Here is a 20,364-nt window from a genome sequence, read left to right as displayed (position 1 = left end):
TGGTGGGCCCAGCCCCAAATGTCTTGGGATCAAAGATTAAGCTCAGAGAGAAAAACACGTTACAGTTCACAATTCGGAAATGCTAGCATATTGCATGTACCCACTGTGTACATGTAATTTTCAATACTGAACCAGGGCCCGCTGTTCACAATATCATCTTTCTTTATATACTGTATAAACAGAAATAAGTTCATTCTTGGTATTCTTCACATAAATATGCCATAGTTACATACAAAGCCTGTCTCAATTTATGAAAAAAATGAAATAGGCCTTTCCCTATAAATGTTGTCATGTGCTGAAATTAAGTCTCTATAGTCCTCGTGAAAGCAATTTGTCATTCAACTGCATTTTTCAAATGTACAGCATCATTCCTCCTTTAAAGCTTCCAACTTCCAAATACACAGTATTTCAAATGTATTCATTTCCTTCCATGTGCACTTCTGCAGCCTTACATCTGTCACATGTGCCTTTACACGAAGTCAGCATCTGCAGTGCCATATGTCATTTGGAATCCATTGGACGCAGTTAACAATATTCCAGTTCTAAGTTTCACTTTTCTTCGGCTGAGTGCCTGTACATTCTAACTAAATGGAGGGATGCCCACTCTCGTTCATTCACTAGGACTTATGTTGAAATCACTGTTTTGTACTGGCTTTTAAATGTCAATGGAATGCCACACTTAGTCAGCTCCACTCTGACAATAGGGCCTAGCATGGTATCTCCATCTCTGTCGTTCTGGGGCTGTATTTATACCCACAAGGCCTTATATTCTCCAAAGATATTTTTAGGAGTCTATTTTTTAATATTCCTATTTATTGGTGATGACTCCAGCTTTGGAAGTCTGTGCAGAGCTGCTCAAGTTATTTGCCACCAAAACCGTGATGCATTTCCGTATGATCTGTACATGAGCTTACATTCACTGAAAGTCTTCTTTCTTTTTTAGTTAGGAATCAGTTCATAAGTATGTTTTTTTTTTTTTTTACCCACTGGCACTTGGCCATCCAATCAACACATTCCAATTGTTAAACAAAATGAGACTTAATATAACAAAAACAGGTGTATACGATGTAGCCACCTGTTTTTTTGTTGTTGTTTTTTTAACAACCATTCCATTTTTGCCCGGATTCTCCTGATAATGTGTGGAACGGAGCAGTACATAAGCTCTTTGCATTCTCCTGTTCCCTGAGTGAGAACCAATAACATCTTTTTGAGAATCCAATTTTGTTGTGGGCATTGGGGCTTGAAATCCTGTGTCTCTTCATCTGTTTTGTATGCCAGAACAAACAAGCAATGGCAATGCCAGTAGTTTGGACATTTGTGTTGAAATGGGAAATGCACTTTCCTGGCACTGCTGTAGTGATATTAACATGCTATTAATGGTAGCAGGTGCGAAATGGTGTGAGTAGCTGGGCATCTAAAAGCAGTGCCTAGCAAATGCATAATGCTGATGCTCAAGTCAAAACTGTTGGATGTGTCAATGCTTGTTGTTAACAGGACTTCAGTGAAGGACACGCATAGTACTTATACATCGAGTGGTGGAATGCAGATGTGGTTAAGACATTTCTATTACACCAGTAGCACATTTACAATTCCAATTAACTCATTAACTCTTACAAGACTGCTTTGTGAAAGCACTAGCAGGCACTTTGAGTGCAAAAGTTTGATGGAAAGGCTTGATTAAAGCAAGCTCAAAGTGTTCCGACAAGGAAGTGTTTTGGGCAGTGAGGGGCTGGAACTGGGAGGGAATGACCATAGGGATAAGAATGACCATGGGATGTAAATGTGTGGTCAAATAACCAAACAACACCTACAAGTTTTGTGTCCACTGTCATATGCCATATATATATATATATATATATATATATATATATATATATATATATATATATATATATATATATATATATATATACTTTAATGCAATAGTTTCGGCTTAAAGCACCACCTAATAGCCCAAACTAAAAAAGGGGGCAATCTCGAAAGGGCTTCATTGAAAATGCAGCTCCCCTGCATGTATATAATGGCCAGCATTACCCTTTATTTACTAGCCATAATTATAACAGGCATAGGAATGCATGAACCACCCCTGGGTACAATGTCTTTTAACGGCCCAGGCAGGGAAAAAATCCAAATCCTTGGGAGTGGACTGCAGACTGGGATACAGTCGCTGACGGGGGTTGGCTCTGGCATTATAAGGCTAAATTATAATGAGCCTCATTGTATTCCCTTCACTTTATGATCTATGACTAACTTTATTCAATCTCCTTATTTCTAAAATATGCCCTTTTAGCTTAGCAGCAAAGTAGCACCACAGCAAAAAAACATTTTTTTTAAAAAAACTCTTGAGTTCACAATAATGGATGCCGCCTTAGTCCAGTTGGAGCCAAACTCAAGCCTGTTTATAAATTGTCTTGGTCTTGGAAAAGGAGTGCTCTTATTTAACCCTGTCACTTCATGCACTTCGGTTTGGGTTCTCATAATCATCCCTCCATGTAGTTATCATCACTATACTAGCCATTTGACAGGAAGTGACGCTGCGCGTATTGATGATTTCATGGGGATTGGTGGACTCGCGTTGTGGGAAATGTGGCCTGAATAAAGTGTTGTCATCCAGCTACGTCATGTACACCTTCACAGAGTATGAATGACTTTGTGATGTCAAAGTGCATTGAAATTGCTGAATGGATAAATGGGCATTTGTGTCAATGATTAAGTATGCAAATGCATGTTTTCACAAGACACTCCCCTTTGTGTTGAGGAAACAGCTGGGCATGCACAAGTGCCAGAATGCTTTATGGCTGTCTGGATGATAGGGCATGTGCAATTGAAGCTCACAAGATGGGGCGCGCCTCTTGAGGATACATATGTCATAGTGCTTGTAATTGCCTGCAGAAGTATTCCAAGCCCACTGAGACTTAGTGAGGGTTGGGCATAGCAATGAATGCAGATTGGCACCTTACACATGTAAATCTTTCAAGTTTTGGATGGAAAGAAAATCCAACACATTAGGAATGGAAATAAAGAAACAGTTTGAGGGTCGGCCTTTGATGTGGCCTTCTAGCATACAGTCTATATCTCAATGTCAGAAAAGAAATTAACTCTGCAATAGCAAATTCACAAACAGCCAGCTGTCACTCACCAAGTTCCTTTTCAAATGCCTTTTGAGTTGACGTAATGCACGGTCTACATGACATACGTCTAAAGGTTCTACTTCTATTTCTAGAATCCTGGCTTTCCATCGGGTTCCGCCAGTTGCAGGTAGATTGGTCAACATGACAAAAGAGATCAGGGATGTTACTCGTGACAAAAAGCTCTGGAGAACCTTCTTCATCTCACCAGGTATGACTAAAAATGTTCTCCTTTCTCATCCTCGCCATCCTGTTGCATATGTCTGTTTACATATATATATATTTATAAATATTGAACGTATTTCAATTGTTTTAAAGATGTCTGCATCAGCAAAGGCACAGCACAAATTGAATTGAATGTGTCAAATTCACATCCTCCTTCTGTTCAGCAGTTTTAGTAGATTGAAACTTTTCTATTTTCCTTAATAGCTGCTTCTGTGTCCTTCCTGTAGTACGTTTTATATATAATCATCTTACTTTATATGTTTTATATTATTTGCGATCCCATTCTGTGTGCAGTATTACTGTAGAATTGTGCAGTACACCGGATGCCCTCAAACCCCCTTTGTGACTTCCTAAAAATGCTTTAAAAAAATGAAGACAATTGCGTTCAATTATCGTGTCCGTGGGACAGCATTCTTGTCATTTTATTTGCAGGCGGTGACGATATTCATCCTTTAAGAGCATCTTATCCTATTAATTCCTGCTGCATCCCCCTCATACATGTACATCACTGTGGGGTTGCTCAAGGTGACGCTATTTTCTTTTCCTAAAGACCAGTGTGCTGCCTGTCATCATCTTCATTAGCACGCATTGCCTTGCTGGGTACTGATAGGCGGATGAGATGAGCCATGCCAATGCTAAGCAGATAAGCGGATGCTGCTGCAATGTGCAAATCAGTGAATAGCTCATGAAATGTATAGGTTTGTTATTGTTTGTTGGCTGAAATATAGGCTGGGGAAATTATGGTGTAAAGGCATTCGGGAACGAATCCACGTCCCTGTGTATCTCCTTCTGGCTAATGATTATTGTGAGGAAGTGGAAGAAAGATTTAAATGAAGTCAAAAAGTAGGTAGGGAAGTGGGCATGTTTGGGGAAAAATTCGATTGACAAAAAAACCTAATCACTTCAGTGATTCCAAAGTGAATACGCTATTCCCATTTATGGGACTTAAATTGTCATTCTTTAATGTGGTGACGTGACAAACAAATACTGTGCCTGGCTTGCACAATGTGAGTGGTACAGCCTAATTTCTACTGACTCAGTTAACCCAAAAAAGTGTGTTTGAATAGTGCATTTTGCAGCTTCACTTTCCAAAGGACATCGGGATATACGCCATACATTTGTATTTATTGTATTGTAATTATTGTTTTTATATAGCGCTTTACTTCAAAGCGCTTTACAATTTAACAACATTTGACATTTGAGGTGCATTTCTGAGCGGGCCTTTGCGAAATAACACATTCAGTAGGGTTTCTCAAAGCATTGCACTATGGTTCCATTCGAATAGCACTTCATGAGTGCTATGAGTTTCTAAGCAGGAAGGCTGACACACTCATTATTCTTTACCTAGTGAAATGATGGCCTAATGAACCACCCTATGGAAAGGAGAAAGGCTGAGTAGACACCAGATGAGGATCTAACGCTGGCAAAGTTTTTTCGGACCAATTTCACTGGTCATCCACATATATATATATATATATATATATATATATCTGTTCTGTTCCTCTGGACCCAACCAACAGCATTATTTCTCAAGCGCAGCAAATGATAACCCATACGAAAAACCCACAGAACATGGTCATACAAGCTGTCCACAAGGAAGAAATGGCGTGGAAGCAGAAACACTAATCCTGACACCAAAATTACCGTGCATAGATAATGGTCAGTAAGTACCATCTTTCATTGTCTAAGGCTGCGCTCAAGGCCCTGAAGCGTCGTTCAATCAATTGCGAATGCATGTCTCACAATACCTGCCCGCTCCGTATATCTTGCTTTCACATTTGGGCTAGCACCTCACACAGAGAGACTCCCATTGTGAAATTTTACTGTACATTTGTGGAAGAAATATGACACTGCAGGATGTCCTCTTAAACATGTGGGCAACAAATCACTACCACAGATCACGGGCTACTCTCATTTGGATGCTGTGAGCCTCATTTTCCATTGTTTTTTGGTACAGAAAATGGCCGGTGTCCTGTTGTGTCTCTGATTGGCCTGTGTGTGCCTCATAGTTCCAGGGGTGCTGATCAGAAACACAATTGACTTCTTCATAGAGTCAGGAATTGTCTCTAAGTCCCAGAGACTATTTCATAAGCTAATAACCTGTCTCGAAAATCAAAGCTATGCCTCATAGGCCCTGGCACTGTCTTTTTGGTTGTGCCTCCTATTACCAGGGGCTGCTTAAAATAAAACGGGGACTACCGTGGTTCTAGGCTCTGTTCCAAAAATCACACTGTTCGCCTGCTGTTCTGCTTATACCATTGGACTTCCACATGTACGCAGGTAGGCCTAGCTTTCCCTGCTGCTGTCCCAAAGCCAAATGCCCTTTCCTCCCCTGCCTCTCTGTGCCAACCCCTGATAACTGGTGGGACAGGGCCCCTCTTCCTGGATCCCTTCTTGATGGATAAATGAGCTGTGCTGTTCTTTCAGGGTTCGAAAATGAGAGGAGTTTGGAGCTATTTAGCTCTGGCATTTAGCCAATTGGAGACTGGTTAGTTTGACACCAACAGATGCCAGGAGCTATTTATGGCTCCCCATGCCAACTAATGGTGAACAAACATACCTATATGACATTAACTATGCAAGTTTGGAACAATCTATAAATAGTCAGTAGACCACATCTACACAACATTAAAAGCAAAAATGTGAATTGTATGTGGAAGTTAGATTAGTGTAACGCTCTTTAGTAGCTCCTCGTTCACCAGTGGTACCTCCTGCCCAATGGCTAATACCCAGGAGCTGCTTTTATCTCCTGCTTATCCAATCTTCATTTCGATCCCTGTTTTTTTTTTTTTATTACAGTTTTTAAAGATGAACTGTTCAACAATTAACTATGTAAACTTTTGGTCTGAAAGTAATAGCAGTATCTTGCACTTATCCCCTTACCATCTCGGGTTTCCTCACCACAAGGCTCTTGCATAGTCTTCTTCTTACCGACCAAACACATTTTGCATCTGTCATCTCCTAAAACCTGTTACATTTGGTGGTCCTCTTTGTGCCCAACCATATTGAATGGAATAATAATTCTTCCTCTTTTTCCAACCACTCCTCTGTATATAGTCTACATTGCATATGTGGGTTAGAGTGGGGTCTGCATGCTAGGGCTGAAACCAATAACAGCATATCAGGTCGTTAGTCCATGTGAGCAATACCCTTCCAGAAGATATCCATGGGAATCAGATCAGTATTCATCCTTTGGTGTTTCCTTCATGAATGCTTGGATTGATGGGACATTTAAGTTGGTCAAGTGGAATGCCAACACACACTCTGCAAATACTACTTCCTGAACATGAGATATAGATCAGATGCTCAATTTGTACAGACACCAATCAAAAACCTATGTCCCTAAAAGTATTGACTAGTAGTCTACAATTATTTCTTTCTTCCAGCAATAAACACTTAATATATTTGAACTGGACCAATCTGAATGGGAATAGCATTTGTTTGTACTTAATAGGGCCCTTTAGTACAGTCTGTACATTCAGGATGACTCATCCTCTAACACTACATTCCTAGCTTATTTTATAATATAGTATTGGTTTCAGGTTTTTGAAGATTCAACATGTGAGGCATTCAAAGAACACATGTTAGGAAAAAGTCAGGGCGAACAGCCGAGGCACACGTTGACCTGTGATATCAGTATTTATACAAATTGCACCATGTCTAGCATCATGCGCAGCAGCCTTCACAAAACTCATGAATGGTTGGAATCATTTCACAGTGTCCAAAGAAGATCAATGCTTGAAAATTGGCCTTGTCTTTTTGAGCTTTCAAATGTGGGCGTCCAAAGAGGAGAGCCTTGCACAGATCCCAATACACAATGGAGCAGTAAGACTTGGGATATTGTGGTTTCCCCCACCCTGAAGAAAAGGCAGAGGAACAGTCTTGTGGAGACTAGAACCGATTCTCAACATACTGTAAAATACTTTCTGTAACTGATTGTGGAAAGGTGGATCAGTGGAAATTGCTTGAGAGCAATGAGAAGTAGAATGCCAAAATATAGAGCCAATCAGGGTACCCACAATCACTGTATTGTAATGTTTTTAAAGATGATACCAGCAAAACTGGAGAAGTATTAGTTTGAAGTTCCATAATGAAACATTCCATCTCTGAGTTCTCAATAAAGCAGAAGGTCTAGAATGAAGATGGAAGCTCATTTTGGTGATTCATGTGTATACATTGTAGTCATTTTCTTTTCGAAAGTGGACAGTTATCTGAGCATCTACTTTTAAAAATCTTTCAGAGAGTTTACTTATGTTGGCCAGATTGGCTGGATGCCTTTGAACCAATCTGACAGTCATTTGCATGTGAGCAAAGAAGCAGCATATGGCAAGTGTAACTAATTACCATTTTGCACAGAAAAGCAGATAAGGTTATTAACTCTTTACATTCTTACAGTGGCAGATGCTAGCCACAGGACCCTTGCTATGAAAAATAAGTCAACCAGTTGAGTGCCAATAGGCATCAAGTGAAATAGCTAGATGAATCAAGTGCCCGCTACTGTATTAACCTGCAGGAAACAGCTTTGGATTGACAATGGACCAAGGCATCTATCCATCCGATGTTGGCACATTGAATGCTGTTGATCTGTGTAGTAGTGACATCAGTTACTCAGAATACTATGGCTTGCCAAAACCTATAATAGCAAATCCTCTAAAAAATGCATCATTAGTATTGGTTTTGACGTAAAGGATTCAAATTGGAAGCCAAATTGTTGAATGAAAGGACATCATGTAAACAAGCTTTACAGTTATTATCTTTAGCAGTTAAGGGTACTTGTCTCAAAATATGAGACTCAGGGCCAGAATCACAGATCATTTTCCAATGGGATTGCACCATTATAAAATGCTTCTGTGAATCAGACACGTAGGACCTTATTCACAGAAGCGTTGTCAGAAGTTTCTCCCCTTCTCACCTGTTTTTCCTGTTTGCTTGCGACCTTCTTTTGTGACTTCCTTCTCATGGTCCGGGATTTGTATAAGCCTGTGCGTGGGTCTTCAGATTCCAGCGTGCTTCGTTCAGATTGTCTGGGACGGAACCAGGAAGGAACAATGTCCGCGCGGAGGCACGGAAGCCGTGACTCGAGCGCGGGTGAAAATCCAGGAAAGTTTGGTAAAGTTTGAAGGATGAAAGGAAAGGAGGAGGAATTAAGGAACCAGGAAATAGAATTCAGGAAATTAGCCCAGAGCGAACTCCGGCAGCGTACGTCCAGCTACGGCGAGCAGTAGCGTTGAGACATGCAGAGCCGCGGGGGCGTGTCTGTTTTGTAGAACGTAGAGCGTGTAGCGCAGAGACTGACAAGAAGCATTCTGCATCAAGCGGCCATGTTGGAAGGATTACTGAGTTCAATCCCCTATGTGTCAGGGACTACGAAGTCCAGAAGGGACGCAGATGGCGGTTCATGACAAGCGTGTTATAATGGTGCAATCCCAATGGAAAATGCTTTGTGAATAAGTCCCTCTCTGCAACATGACATTCCATATTCTCAAGTGGTGATGAGATAGTAAATAAGGACAGACATTGTCCTATCGCTATAGTATATTCAACAAAAACACTTTAGTTGCAGGGACATTAAGGTAAGAACGTAGCGCAACAAATACCCTGAAACTCAGCTCAAGCCACCTTAAATTCATTCCCCTTGTTGTGCAGCCTATGATATCACAGATGACCTACCTGATGACATAACTGATAACATCACTGGTGACATCACTAATTACATTATCTATCACATCACTGATGGAATCTCGGATTAGATTACAACACTAACCGGATATAAAACATTAAGGGGCCACTAGCCATGGCCTACACCCATGGTCAGTTACCACGGCCTTCGGCCATGGCCATTGTATATTTTAACACATTAAGGGGCCACTGGCCATGGACACTTCTTTCGGCTGGGCCCATTGTATATTTTAAAACAGTAACCAGACACTAGTCATGGGCATTATCCCTGGCCAGTGGCCATGCCTTTCAGTCCACAGCCTTCGGTCATGCTCACTGTAAATATTCAAAGACTAACGGACCCATAGCCATGGCCTTCTGTATATTTTGCAACACTCATCGGCCACTAGCCCTGACCTTTGGCCATAGGCAGCAGTCTCAGCCTTCGGCCGATCCCACTGTATATTGTAACCCATTAAGGGGCCACTATCTATGGCCTTCAGACATGGCCAATGGCTATGGCCTTCCAACGTGCCCACTGTATATTGTAAAACACTAAACAGCCACTAGCCATGGCCAACAGCCATGCACTGTGGCCACAGTCTTGTCCATGTCAAAGGCCACAACCTAAATGTTATTTAGTTAATCAAAGCTTTTATTAGCTAAGTCATAAAAATATTATGTCTGATGTCATCAATGTAATCAGTGATGTCACCAGGGATGTAATATTTAATGTCATCATTGTGGTTATAGGCTGCACAGCAGTGAGTATGATGTTAAGGTTGCCTTCGGGAATTTCAGGAGTTTAGTTGCAGGGACGTTAAGGTGAAAACGTACCACAACAAAAGATTTTTCATTGAATTTCAAGGGTTTTGTTATTCCATAGATTGTTTCAGTACCGCTGCCCATGGCCTTTGGCCTTCGCCGTCCCTACACTATATTTTAGAACACTATTAGACCACAAGCCATGGCCTTTGGCTGTACCCACTGTCCATTTTAAAACACTACCAGGCCACTAACCATAGCCTTTGCTATGGCTAGTGAGCATGGCCTTTGAAGGTGCCCACTCAATGTATTAAAACACTTGCAACCAATTGCTCAAAGAGATTCATCAATCACAGACTGATTTTAACCTGTTTTGCCACTGGTATTGTTATGTACAAAATCTGACAGGCTTTGAGAACTCACAAAGAGAGAGGAACTGTTTCAATACATATGGTACATAAAAGGTGCTCACCTTGTATACCTAGCAATCTATGGGGAAATATTGCCTGGAAAACAAAATCCCAAAAAGAAACAAATGCTTGTGATCTTGTGGGTAAGCGTCTGCACTGGGAACATGACAACCTGAGTAGAATCCTGGTAGCCAAACACTTGAGCAAGCTCGCCAACCTAAAAAAAAAACAAGGGCTTGCCTCCACCCTCTGAAAAAATGTTACAATGTCCACCCATATGTGTCCTTTACTTGTGCCCTGAGAAGCAGCCACAATCAGGGCAAAATAACTGCACCAGTGTCCAGCATTGCAATCTCTCTTGCCACATCGTGGGCAAATACTCATGACATACTTTCCCTCTCATCATTTCCCATCACCCCCATTTCTGGCTTTTAACAATTCTTTGCTAGATAAAGATAACTTGAAAAGTGCACATACCATAGTGTCGTTCAAATATATAAATCCTTATCGAACTATGTTAGGCAAAAAGTGTACAATTGTGGCATTATTCCCCCATCTTCACTGGGACACTACAGATATCAGAATGCAACTCAGAAAATGGCAAACAAATTGTCTCTGAGTGTAATACTTTCAAGAACTGACAGCAACATGGTTTAAAATAAAATAATGCAGATGCTGGTTTTTTGTGCGTATTATGAGATATTTAAAACTAAGAAAGCACATGGCATCCAGAACTGTGCACTGTCTCCCATCTGTGCAGTAATAAGGACTGGTCCTGCTTAGCTTCATGTTGCTGTAGGTGCTCTTGTAACTTGTGTTCATGTATCAGGGAACATGGCCTTATGAAGCTAAGCAAGGTCCAATTCTGTTTCTACATGGAGTCCCGTATGCGTATCGTGTTACTGGACATGGCCAGTGATTTTTCACCCGCTCACTGTAGCTGTAAATAAAAGTCTGCCAGGGTTCCACAAATGCACACACTGGAAGGCATGCAAATATGCTGAAAACAAGTCCAGCTCCCAAATCCAGTGTTAGGTGTTAGGACATAAAGTTGAACTACATTACAATATCACCTGCAATACAGAATTTGTAGTCTACGCTCTGACGTGTCCCTGCACATTGTGGTATGTCAGCAGCAAATTGGTAAACTCAAGCTACGTATCCTCCGGCACATGAGAGCCATCAAGAACTTTGATCCATCTTACCCCATGGCTGTACATTTTCAAGAAAAACAAAACAGCAAACTAGAAGGCCTAACTTGTTTTGCCATAAATACCATAGAAAAAAACTGTAGAGAGGGAAATAGAGAGCTTGAGCTTCTATACATGGAGATGAAATACATCCTAGATCTTGAAATGAAAACCCCAAGAGGACATAACATTGATGAAGAACTTTACATCTTTCCTTTTTCTGATTTTCTCTGACTTTTTCTGATGTCCCCTATTTTGATTCTCTGTTGACAGACATCCTTTGCATAATGTTCCTTTTTTATCATTAATTGTTTTTAATATTTGAGTGTTACTCTGATGAATTATCCTAATAACAACCACCTGGAACATTAAGCTTTGAAGGGTATATCATGAAAGCGCATTGGGAATTGCTTGTCCCCAGTATGTATTTCTAAAAAAGAAGGTGCTAATTGGGAACATGGTTGGACCACATTTCAACAATTTTAAGTCCATGCAGTTTATTTAGGTATGACACAATTTAGAATCTAGATAGTTGACTTCTATTGTAATTTGCTGGTGATCTTTGGTTTGAACAATATTTGAACATGATTTGGCCAAGGAAATTCTTAATTGCCATTTCATCATGTGGCCAATGTTTTAAATGTATTAAGCCACTCAGGAAAATGTTATTATAGCAAGTTTGGTTTCAATTTGCAGCAGATACATCATGAAGCACTATGCACTTTAATTGCGAGTATGTACATAAACTAATCTGCAGCAGATGCATTAAGCAATTTTGCACCGCGGCAACATTTTTCTAGATGCATCAAGCCATTATAGCAAGTTTGGCTTGAATTTGCAGCAGATACATCATGAAGCACTATGCACTTCAAATGTGTGTTTGCACATAAACTTATCTGCAGCAGATGCATTACGCAATTTTGCACCATGCCCTTTATTTGCTTATTTGCACAGTAACAGGTTTGGTGGATCTGTATCAATATGGATCCAGCCCTTCATGCAATCACATTTTACTTTGTAGCCCCATGAGATCCATGAGAATCACCCTGCAGTATGTGCACTAACCATATCTTTCAGAATGATCCCAATTAAGAGCAAGCAAATCCACAGCCTGTTCATTTCCCGTGCTAGTGGCTTTGGAGGTATGGTCCTAAACCTATGTACCCAGTAATCCAATTGCGGAGCAACGTTAGAAGCATTATGCACTTTATCTGTGATTCTAGTTGCACTTTATTATATTTGGTATCATTACCTAATGCATGCCAAATTACCAATTGGTTGCCGCAATTACGCAGCATTATGCATTTAAATTAGTCCAGATTGCACTAAGTGCGTAATTTTCATGACCCAGCCATTAGATCCCTTCAGCACCATCGATCCCCCTCCTCAGCAGGTCAGCAGGTCAGCAGTCAGCCATTTTGTGTCCGCCACAACTATCACTATACGATCCACAGTAGTCAATGTTTACAAATGGCAGAAGGCTTCTACACCAGTCTCACCTATGGTTGTGGAAATAGAAAATGCACTGGTCTATTCTGCGCCATAGAGAAGGTCCGACTGCCCATTTAAGCAAATCACCAGAGTAACTGTGTGACTGTATATGTGAACAAGTAGCCAGTGGTGCTATGAAAGGCGTCATATTTTTTAAACCTGGAATTGGTCCGTAATACTTTCCTCTGGCTGATGGACATCTGATTTATTGGCATTGGTGTGGACTCTGATGAGGGCAATGCTGCTGTTTTTGCAAATATATATAAATAAATACAGGGCCTGCAGTAGCACTTTATTTATGGCTAAATTGCTCAATCCATAGGAAGAGCAGTTTTTGGGTAGCCTATGACTTTGCCCCCACTGGTTGAATCCTCACAAAACTTTGCAAATAAAGTATATGGCCCAGATTGATTTTGCAGTTTGGTGAGGTTTCGTGCAGGGCGAGGGGGACAGCAAAGCAGCAAAGTTATAGGGGGTGCCAAAATTAGTGTTTTTTTCCCGTAGACGCAATGGAAAAAATGTTTTGCTCACACCTACAGACCACACCACTGGATGGATTTTGACCAGCTTGCTTCCGAAAGCATTTGTTTGTAAATTTGATGTAAATCCGTCCAGTATTTTCTTTTCAAATGGGCAAAAAGTAGGTAAAAAATAATTAGTGATATCTGGGTTTGGTCCGCAGACTCACTTCCCTGTTCGGTCCGTGGACGGGCCTCCGATTGGTGCAGAGGGCAGTGTGATGCCCACAGACATCGGGCACGCTCGCTGATTGGATAGTGTAAAGCATGAGTTGCGTCATATTTGTTGGAAAAACCCGCCATGTTGGATTCACGGAAAGCGCCCGTTTTCTGCAAACATCACAGTAAAAACATATTAAAGCCATAACATTGCACTTGTCAAACTAATGAAACAATCTCTGGAGAGGTGAGGGGTGATGAGGAGAATTTTTCATCTCCGATGTTCGCATACGGTTTAGGGACAACCCTGTAATGTTCAAGAACATCTGAGATGTTTGGAGGCATCCACACATATTTTTGCATTACAGGGTTGGTGAAAAGCAGTTTTTGGATGGCGTATAACTTTAGCGCCACTCAATGATACTGTATGAAATTTTGTGATATTATTCTAGACGCGACATTGAATTGTTCTACAAAGGTTGGTGCTGTTTTGCAAATAGGGAACAAAATTAGAGGGGAGGTCCCAAAATATTTGAAAGGCTTATGAATTTGCTGCCTTTTCACGAATCTGCACAAAAGTCTGGTGGGATTTTGTGGAGAGGGGGGTTTTAACATTTTTACATGGGTTATAACTTATATAAGCTTATATACCGAACTTAAGGGGTTCCATGTCATTTCATCGCCTGCAATTTCATCCCCTGTCTTTTTAACGTGTACATTCCATCGAAAAGGCCCATCAGATTTTGTTTGTTTGTTTGTTTTTTTTGTGGTGATCCCCCCTCGCACACTTATTTTTGGCTATTGCCTATCCGCCCAATCCCTTATCTGCCCTTTCCCACCCCCCATAAAAGATTCAATGAGAATATTCGTTGTAATATGCACGTTAAAATGCAAGGGGATGAAAATGCAGCCGATGAAAGGACGTTGTACCACTTAAGGAGCTAAGTTATATGAGTATTTTATGTGCGTACATTTTGACACTTTAAAAAAATAAAACATGGATGTAGTTGCCGGAAATTTGTGCAAGGAGCATTGGGAAGGACTTGAAAGCATGATTTGTCAAATGTCTCTGTGTCTTTGTTTTTTAAAAGTGTCATAATGTAGGTACACAAAATAGGGGTATACCATTGGTGACTGAGGTTTAGCCGTTGGCCATGGGCAGTGGCCAGATTGTCTGAGTAATGGCCTGTGGCCATGGGAAGTGGCCAGATGGTCCCACTCTGATAATCTAGCTACTGGCCATGATCACAAGGGACAGGCAATGGGGTTAAAGCAGGCATATCCACCAGGGACTGGCTATGTGATGAAATGTTTCAAAATCGGGATAGGTTTGAATGGGAAAATAAATTCTGCCCAGGCTAAAATTCAGTCCGCGACTACAGCCTGAAGCACTGCACAGGATTGCATGAGCAGGTCACTGTGACTATCGCTGCATAGACTCACAGACAATGTTAATCAGCAGATAATTACCAAGCATGCCGAACCAGGCCAGCCCTTGCAGTCATTACCCACCCTTATTTGCGAGATATTGGGATTGGATGCTGAACTAATTTCCACAACCTCGTAGCAATGATTGGACCACAATCCACATGCCTCTAGATAGTTGAATTCCATGTCAGCTGAGTTCTAACAATAATTATAGCATCAATAATGGTTTTGAAGACTGCTTTATAACGGTTTATTATTGAATAACCCAGTGCTGAGGTAAACAGAGCTCACTCTCCTATTCCAAACATAACACTTTAAGAAGGAAGGGCACATTCACAAAAGAACCCCATCACCAGCAGCAGGGTAATCTGTTTAAAGTACTAGATGATAAACCCATTCTACCGCCTTGCAATTACTTGATAATCGTGTACTCTGATTTTCTTTTTGGGGCATGCAGCATGGCCGAACCCTAGTTTTGAATGCAAAGAAATATTTTGCTTGTGGCAACAGCCTGAAGTGTTGTACTGAATGACAACAAACCTGAATGAGGGGCACTAGCAAGGACCTGAAAGGATGCTTTTGCAAATCTGTCCTGTGTTTTATTTTTTTGAAAGTGTGGAAACGCAAGCACAAAAATAAGTTATATAACTTTTCTGCCGTGTGCAGCGGTACACAAAATAGTGATATAAGTTTGGTGCATGGACAATGGGCCTGGCCCTCGGCAAGGAAGAATGCCTACTTTGATTTACTTATTTAGGCATGCGGCATGGCCAAAACAGTAGGTTTAAATGGTTAAGTTGCACTAATAAAAAGAAATGAAATTCAATGAAAAAACTTTGTTAAAGGGACGTTATGGTGACAAGTAAAACAAAAAAAAACTGAAATTCACCAGTTGTGGTAAGCAAGCAACCATAACTCACGCCACCACTGTGCACTGCTAAGACAAACACCCAGTACATGAAAGATGACATCACTAACATCACATATTACAATATTTTTCATTAATAGTCCCTACAAGGGGTAGCTTGTATGATGTTGTTAATAAGATGTCAGGGCTGATCCCAAGATCTATCATAAACTACTTAATGTATTAAAGAATGTTCTCATCTAAAGAAAACATTATATTTGAGTGTTGTTGTTAATACAGGAACCTAGACATACATACACATAGCCAAAGGCAGCAGCATGTATCAAAAAAGTAAAATATTTTTATCTGGTCCTTTCTCATTTCCGATAGTAACATAATAAATGCTACCTTATCAAAGATTTTTGTAATGTTAAACAACGAATAATTAGCTAACAATTTCAAACTTTCAACATACTTGTATTAGCACAAATAAAACATATAGAAAACTAGAATGCATACAAATGAGTGCCACATACAGGAAAACTAAAGTAAAGAAGATAAAAACAACAGCACCAAAAAATGACAATAACAGAATTGATAATGAATTGTGTGTTGGAGGCCTGCTTATTGCCCCATGTATGTGCTCTATGAGGTCAAACCAAATTATATAGAAAGTACTGGAAGAAGATATAAGAAGGTTAATGTATATATATATATATATATATATATATATATATATATATATATATATATATATATATATATATAGAGAGAGAGAGAGAGAGAGAGAGACAGAGAGAGAGAGACAGAGAGAGAGACAGAGAGAGAAAGCAGCTTTTCATTTTTTTTTTTATTCTCATTGTTAGTAAAAATAAAAACTAGCCTAGACATGTCAGTGAACAAAAACAAGTGGGCCAGATATGTAATGTCATCAGTGATGTCATCTGGTGAATTGGTGTTTTTTTCAGTTTTACATGTAACCATAATGTCCCTTTTACAAAGTTGTTTCATAGAATTTCATAGCTTTTTATTAGTGCAACTTAAAAATAATATCCCTTTAACAAAGTTGTTTCATAGAATTTCATCGCTTTTTATTAGTGCAACTTAACAATAATGTCCCTTTGACAAAGTTTTTTTCATTGAATATATATATTTAATTTAATTTAATGTTATTTAGTCTAAGTAACTTAAACTTTACACATATTATACATAGATTCCACAAAAGATAAAACACAATAATATAAAACAAAAATAAACAGCAATATCAATGTGTATACATCTTCATATAGATATATAATTAAGTTAACAAAATGCATTACTATTTAATATCAACAGTTAAAAGAAATTAAAAAAAGAAGAAATAAGTGTAGCCTATGAAAGTTATACTAGTATTCAGATCGAATTATCTTCAATCACAATACATATATATGCTTTTATAAATGATTTTTATCACACGTTAGAGCAGAGGGCCCAGTCTAGTTTCAATCCTTGTCCATATATTATATAAGGCCACTAATAGGCTCATATTCCCACAGTTCATGCAGTATTGCCAAAAAGACAACTCGCCAATGTTTCCTAAATTGTGCACATATTTAGCTAAAGTTGCCGGAATCGGTTTTGTCATGGCGTGACATTGAGTTAATAAATGTCTAGCTGTCTCCAGGGTTTCAGCATGATTACACAGACGGCAAATTTGATCTTCTATGGGAGTTTTTGCTCTACACCCCAGGTTCATCCTTGTAGGAAGTTGTTCTAATCTTAGCAAGATAATGAATCGCCTGAGTCTTGTGGCTGGGCAGAGATTTAAGTAAGCCTGAGGCTTCATAAAGTCATAGTGTCTATCATGAACAAACTGATATTTCTTTAATTTACTCAGATGGGCATAATTTTCTAACCAATCCCATAAGGCAACTCTCTTATAGAGCGCATTTTGTACTGCTTTCGAATGACCAATTCTTCTATGATTCCATCCTATCTCTTTAAGATATTTAATCATAGGCTTGTATAATGAGCTAATAGCACTACTTTTGCCTAATTCCTGTCGGACAGTTATCAATAATGGATTAGTGGAGCCGCCAATCATCCTCAGGAAAAGATCTGCTCTCTTTTTTAGAACAGTGGCTTTTAGAGAGAGGAGTCCAAGTTCTAATCTTATTAGGGCCATTGGGACTCCAGGAGGTAGCCCCAATACCCTGCGCCAGAATTTTCCTTCAATCACTTGGAGCCACGCCAGGTCTATGGTCCAAAGTGCCTCTAGGCCATACGTGATCATTGGGGTAAGCACTTGGATGTATAAATGCCTTGTGGCCCACATTGTAAATCCCCCCTGCCTATATGAAAAGCTAGCAATGAGGGCAGACACTTGGGCGGCTTTTATAATACGCGCTTGTTTGCATGCATTATAGTCTCCTTATGGTTCAAATTCAATCTCCAGATATCGATTACATGGCGTATATGCTGTACACATATTCTCCACCATGAGGTTAATCATGCTGGCTCTTTTATGAGTGTATCTGATAACCATGGTTTTGTCAAGGTTAATAGTCAACCCATTAACTTTGGCATACTCCCACAAGCAGTTGCAGATCTTCTATGGCCACTTATGGTGTTATCCAAAGTACCAAATCGTCTGCGTAAGCTAATACAGCACAGTGGGAATCTCAAATTTTGGGGGGGCAGTTGCTAACAGCCTCAATTACTACTGGTATGTCATGCACATATAGGTTATAGTGGTGCAGTGACACACCCTTGTTTGATTCCCCTGTTCTGATGCACCATGCTGGTCAGATGCCCTTCCTGATCTAATTTGATCCTGACCGTATTATTATGGTGAAGGAGTCTAAGATAATATAGTATCCCCTTTGGGCAGCCAATGGTATCTAATTTGAGCCAAAGCCTATCTCTAGGGATCGAATTGAACACCGCCTTAAAATCAATATACAACGCATAGAGTGGAGGCTGCTCCTTCGTAAGCGCTCTGGTACGTAGGTTGTCCATTATAGCAAGATTATGGGTCGTGGAATATTCTGCCTAAATCCACTCTGAAATTTACACAGAATGTTGGCGGTGTCTACCCATTTTTGCAATTCACTCAATAGTAAAGATGCAAAGATTTTTCCTGTAGCATCTAGCAAAGATAGAAGTCTATAATTGTTAGGATTTAATCTATTTCCCTTTTTAAAGATCGGGACGAGTATTGCAGATTGCCAGGAATGGGGGATTGTTCCATATTCCAAAATCTTTTCAAATAGAATGGCTAGTAAACTGGACCAAAATTCCGGATAGCTCTTAATGACAGCATTAGACAGTCCGTTTGGGCCAGGTGCTCTTGAGGATTTTAGATCTTTAATTTTGGCCAATATCACCCCCGGAGAAACATCAAAAGGGCGATATATTGGAACTGCATTACTTCTGTCATTCTTATCGGGCACTAGAGAAGAGTTGTGTTCCTTCAAGTGCTTTTCCCATGCTGCTCTACTTATGGGGTTGTCTAATGAGCTTTTACTTTTGCCCCTCGCCTCATTTAAAAGTGTCCAAATACTTCGTGGATTTTTAGAGCAAATAGTATAGACTAATTGCTGATGGGCTCGGATTCTTGCCGCCCTTTTGATGTTCTTAATAGTGGTCCTATATCTATTTTTTTATTTTCCTTGCCAGTTTGTCATATTGTGGCATGGTCAGATTCTGGACCTTAATTTTATGAAGGCTGGCTCTAAAACCCCTGTTGGCATCTCTAATCTCACTATTAAATGGCTGCACGTTACCGTTTTCTCTTGTCATGGGTCCTCTAATAGATGTGGCATGTTTAATAGAAAAGGCCGAAACCCATTCCTCAATAGAATTAATAGACATGGCCTGAAAATCAGGTAGACTGCAAGTGGGATTTAGTAAGGATTTTGTGGCCCGGCTGATATTGTTGTCTGACCAGCTAATTCTGGTCCCTGCCTGGTTTACCTTAATTGTACCCATATTACACTGGGCACAATTGTCCCACACAATGTTGAAAGTGCATCTGAGAAAAGCATGATCGCTCCAATTATTCATAATCACTTCCATATAGGCAGCTAGGTGTAGCATTATAGGGCACAGAAAGATATAATCCAATGTACTAAATGCTGTGCCGTTAGACCATGTCTGTTTACCCGGACAATCTCCGGAAGTGCGGCCATTAATCATTTCTAGCTCCCAGCCATCAAACAATCGTAACCATCCCAGCCCCTCCATATCTTGTTTACTGTGCATCATAGTACATTTGTCTTTCAGCTTGGGATTAGAAGAAGAAAGGCCCGTTCCTATCATATGGCAGTTAAAGTCCCCCAGCACAACCACTGCAGAATTCTCAGAACTTATCGACCATGATGTCAGTAACTCCTGTAGTGCCTCAAGTATTGATTCCCTTTATACTTCTCCGGGTGGGTTATACAGATTTATGAGGAGGAGTCTTTCTGGACTAACTTCTTGACCCAATACCACTTCCACTGCGATAATGTTGTTCTCATGGCAACTATTGACCCGTCTAGAGGACAGAAAATTCCTCACCCCAAT

The 20,364-nt window shown here is 40.1% G+C and overlaps 1 protein-coding gene across 1 annotated transcript in view; it reads left to right on the top strand.

The window, feature by feature from the left end:
- The window catches only part of FAM20C (FAM20C golgi associated secretory pathway kinase), a 438,324-nt gene that overhangs the window by 287,583 nt on the left and 130,377 nt on the right, over positions 1-20,364 (top strand). Inside the window, exon 5 of the mRNA XM_069647240.1 lies at positions 3,224-3,339. Within this exon, the coding sequence (XP_069503341.1) occupies positions 3,224-3,339 (116 nt within the window). The remainder of the gene's footprint in view (positions 1-3,223; positions 3,340-20,364) is intronic.

The sequence above is a fragment of the Ambystoma mexicanum genome, chromosome 2q (genome assembly GCF_040938575.1).
Source record: "Ambystoma mexicanum isolate Mex_15411 chromosome 2q, UKY_AmexF1_1, whole genome shotgun sequence".
Lineage (NCBI taxonomy): Eukaryota > Metazoa > Chordata > Amphibia > Caudata > Ambystomatidae > Ambystoma > Ambystoma mexicanum.
Note: the sequence above shows the minus strand (reverse complement) of the source record. Positions and strands in the feature narration are given on the sequence as shown.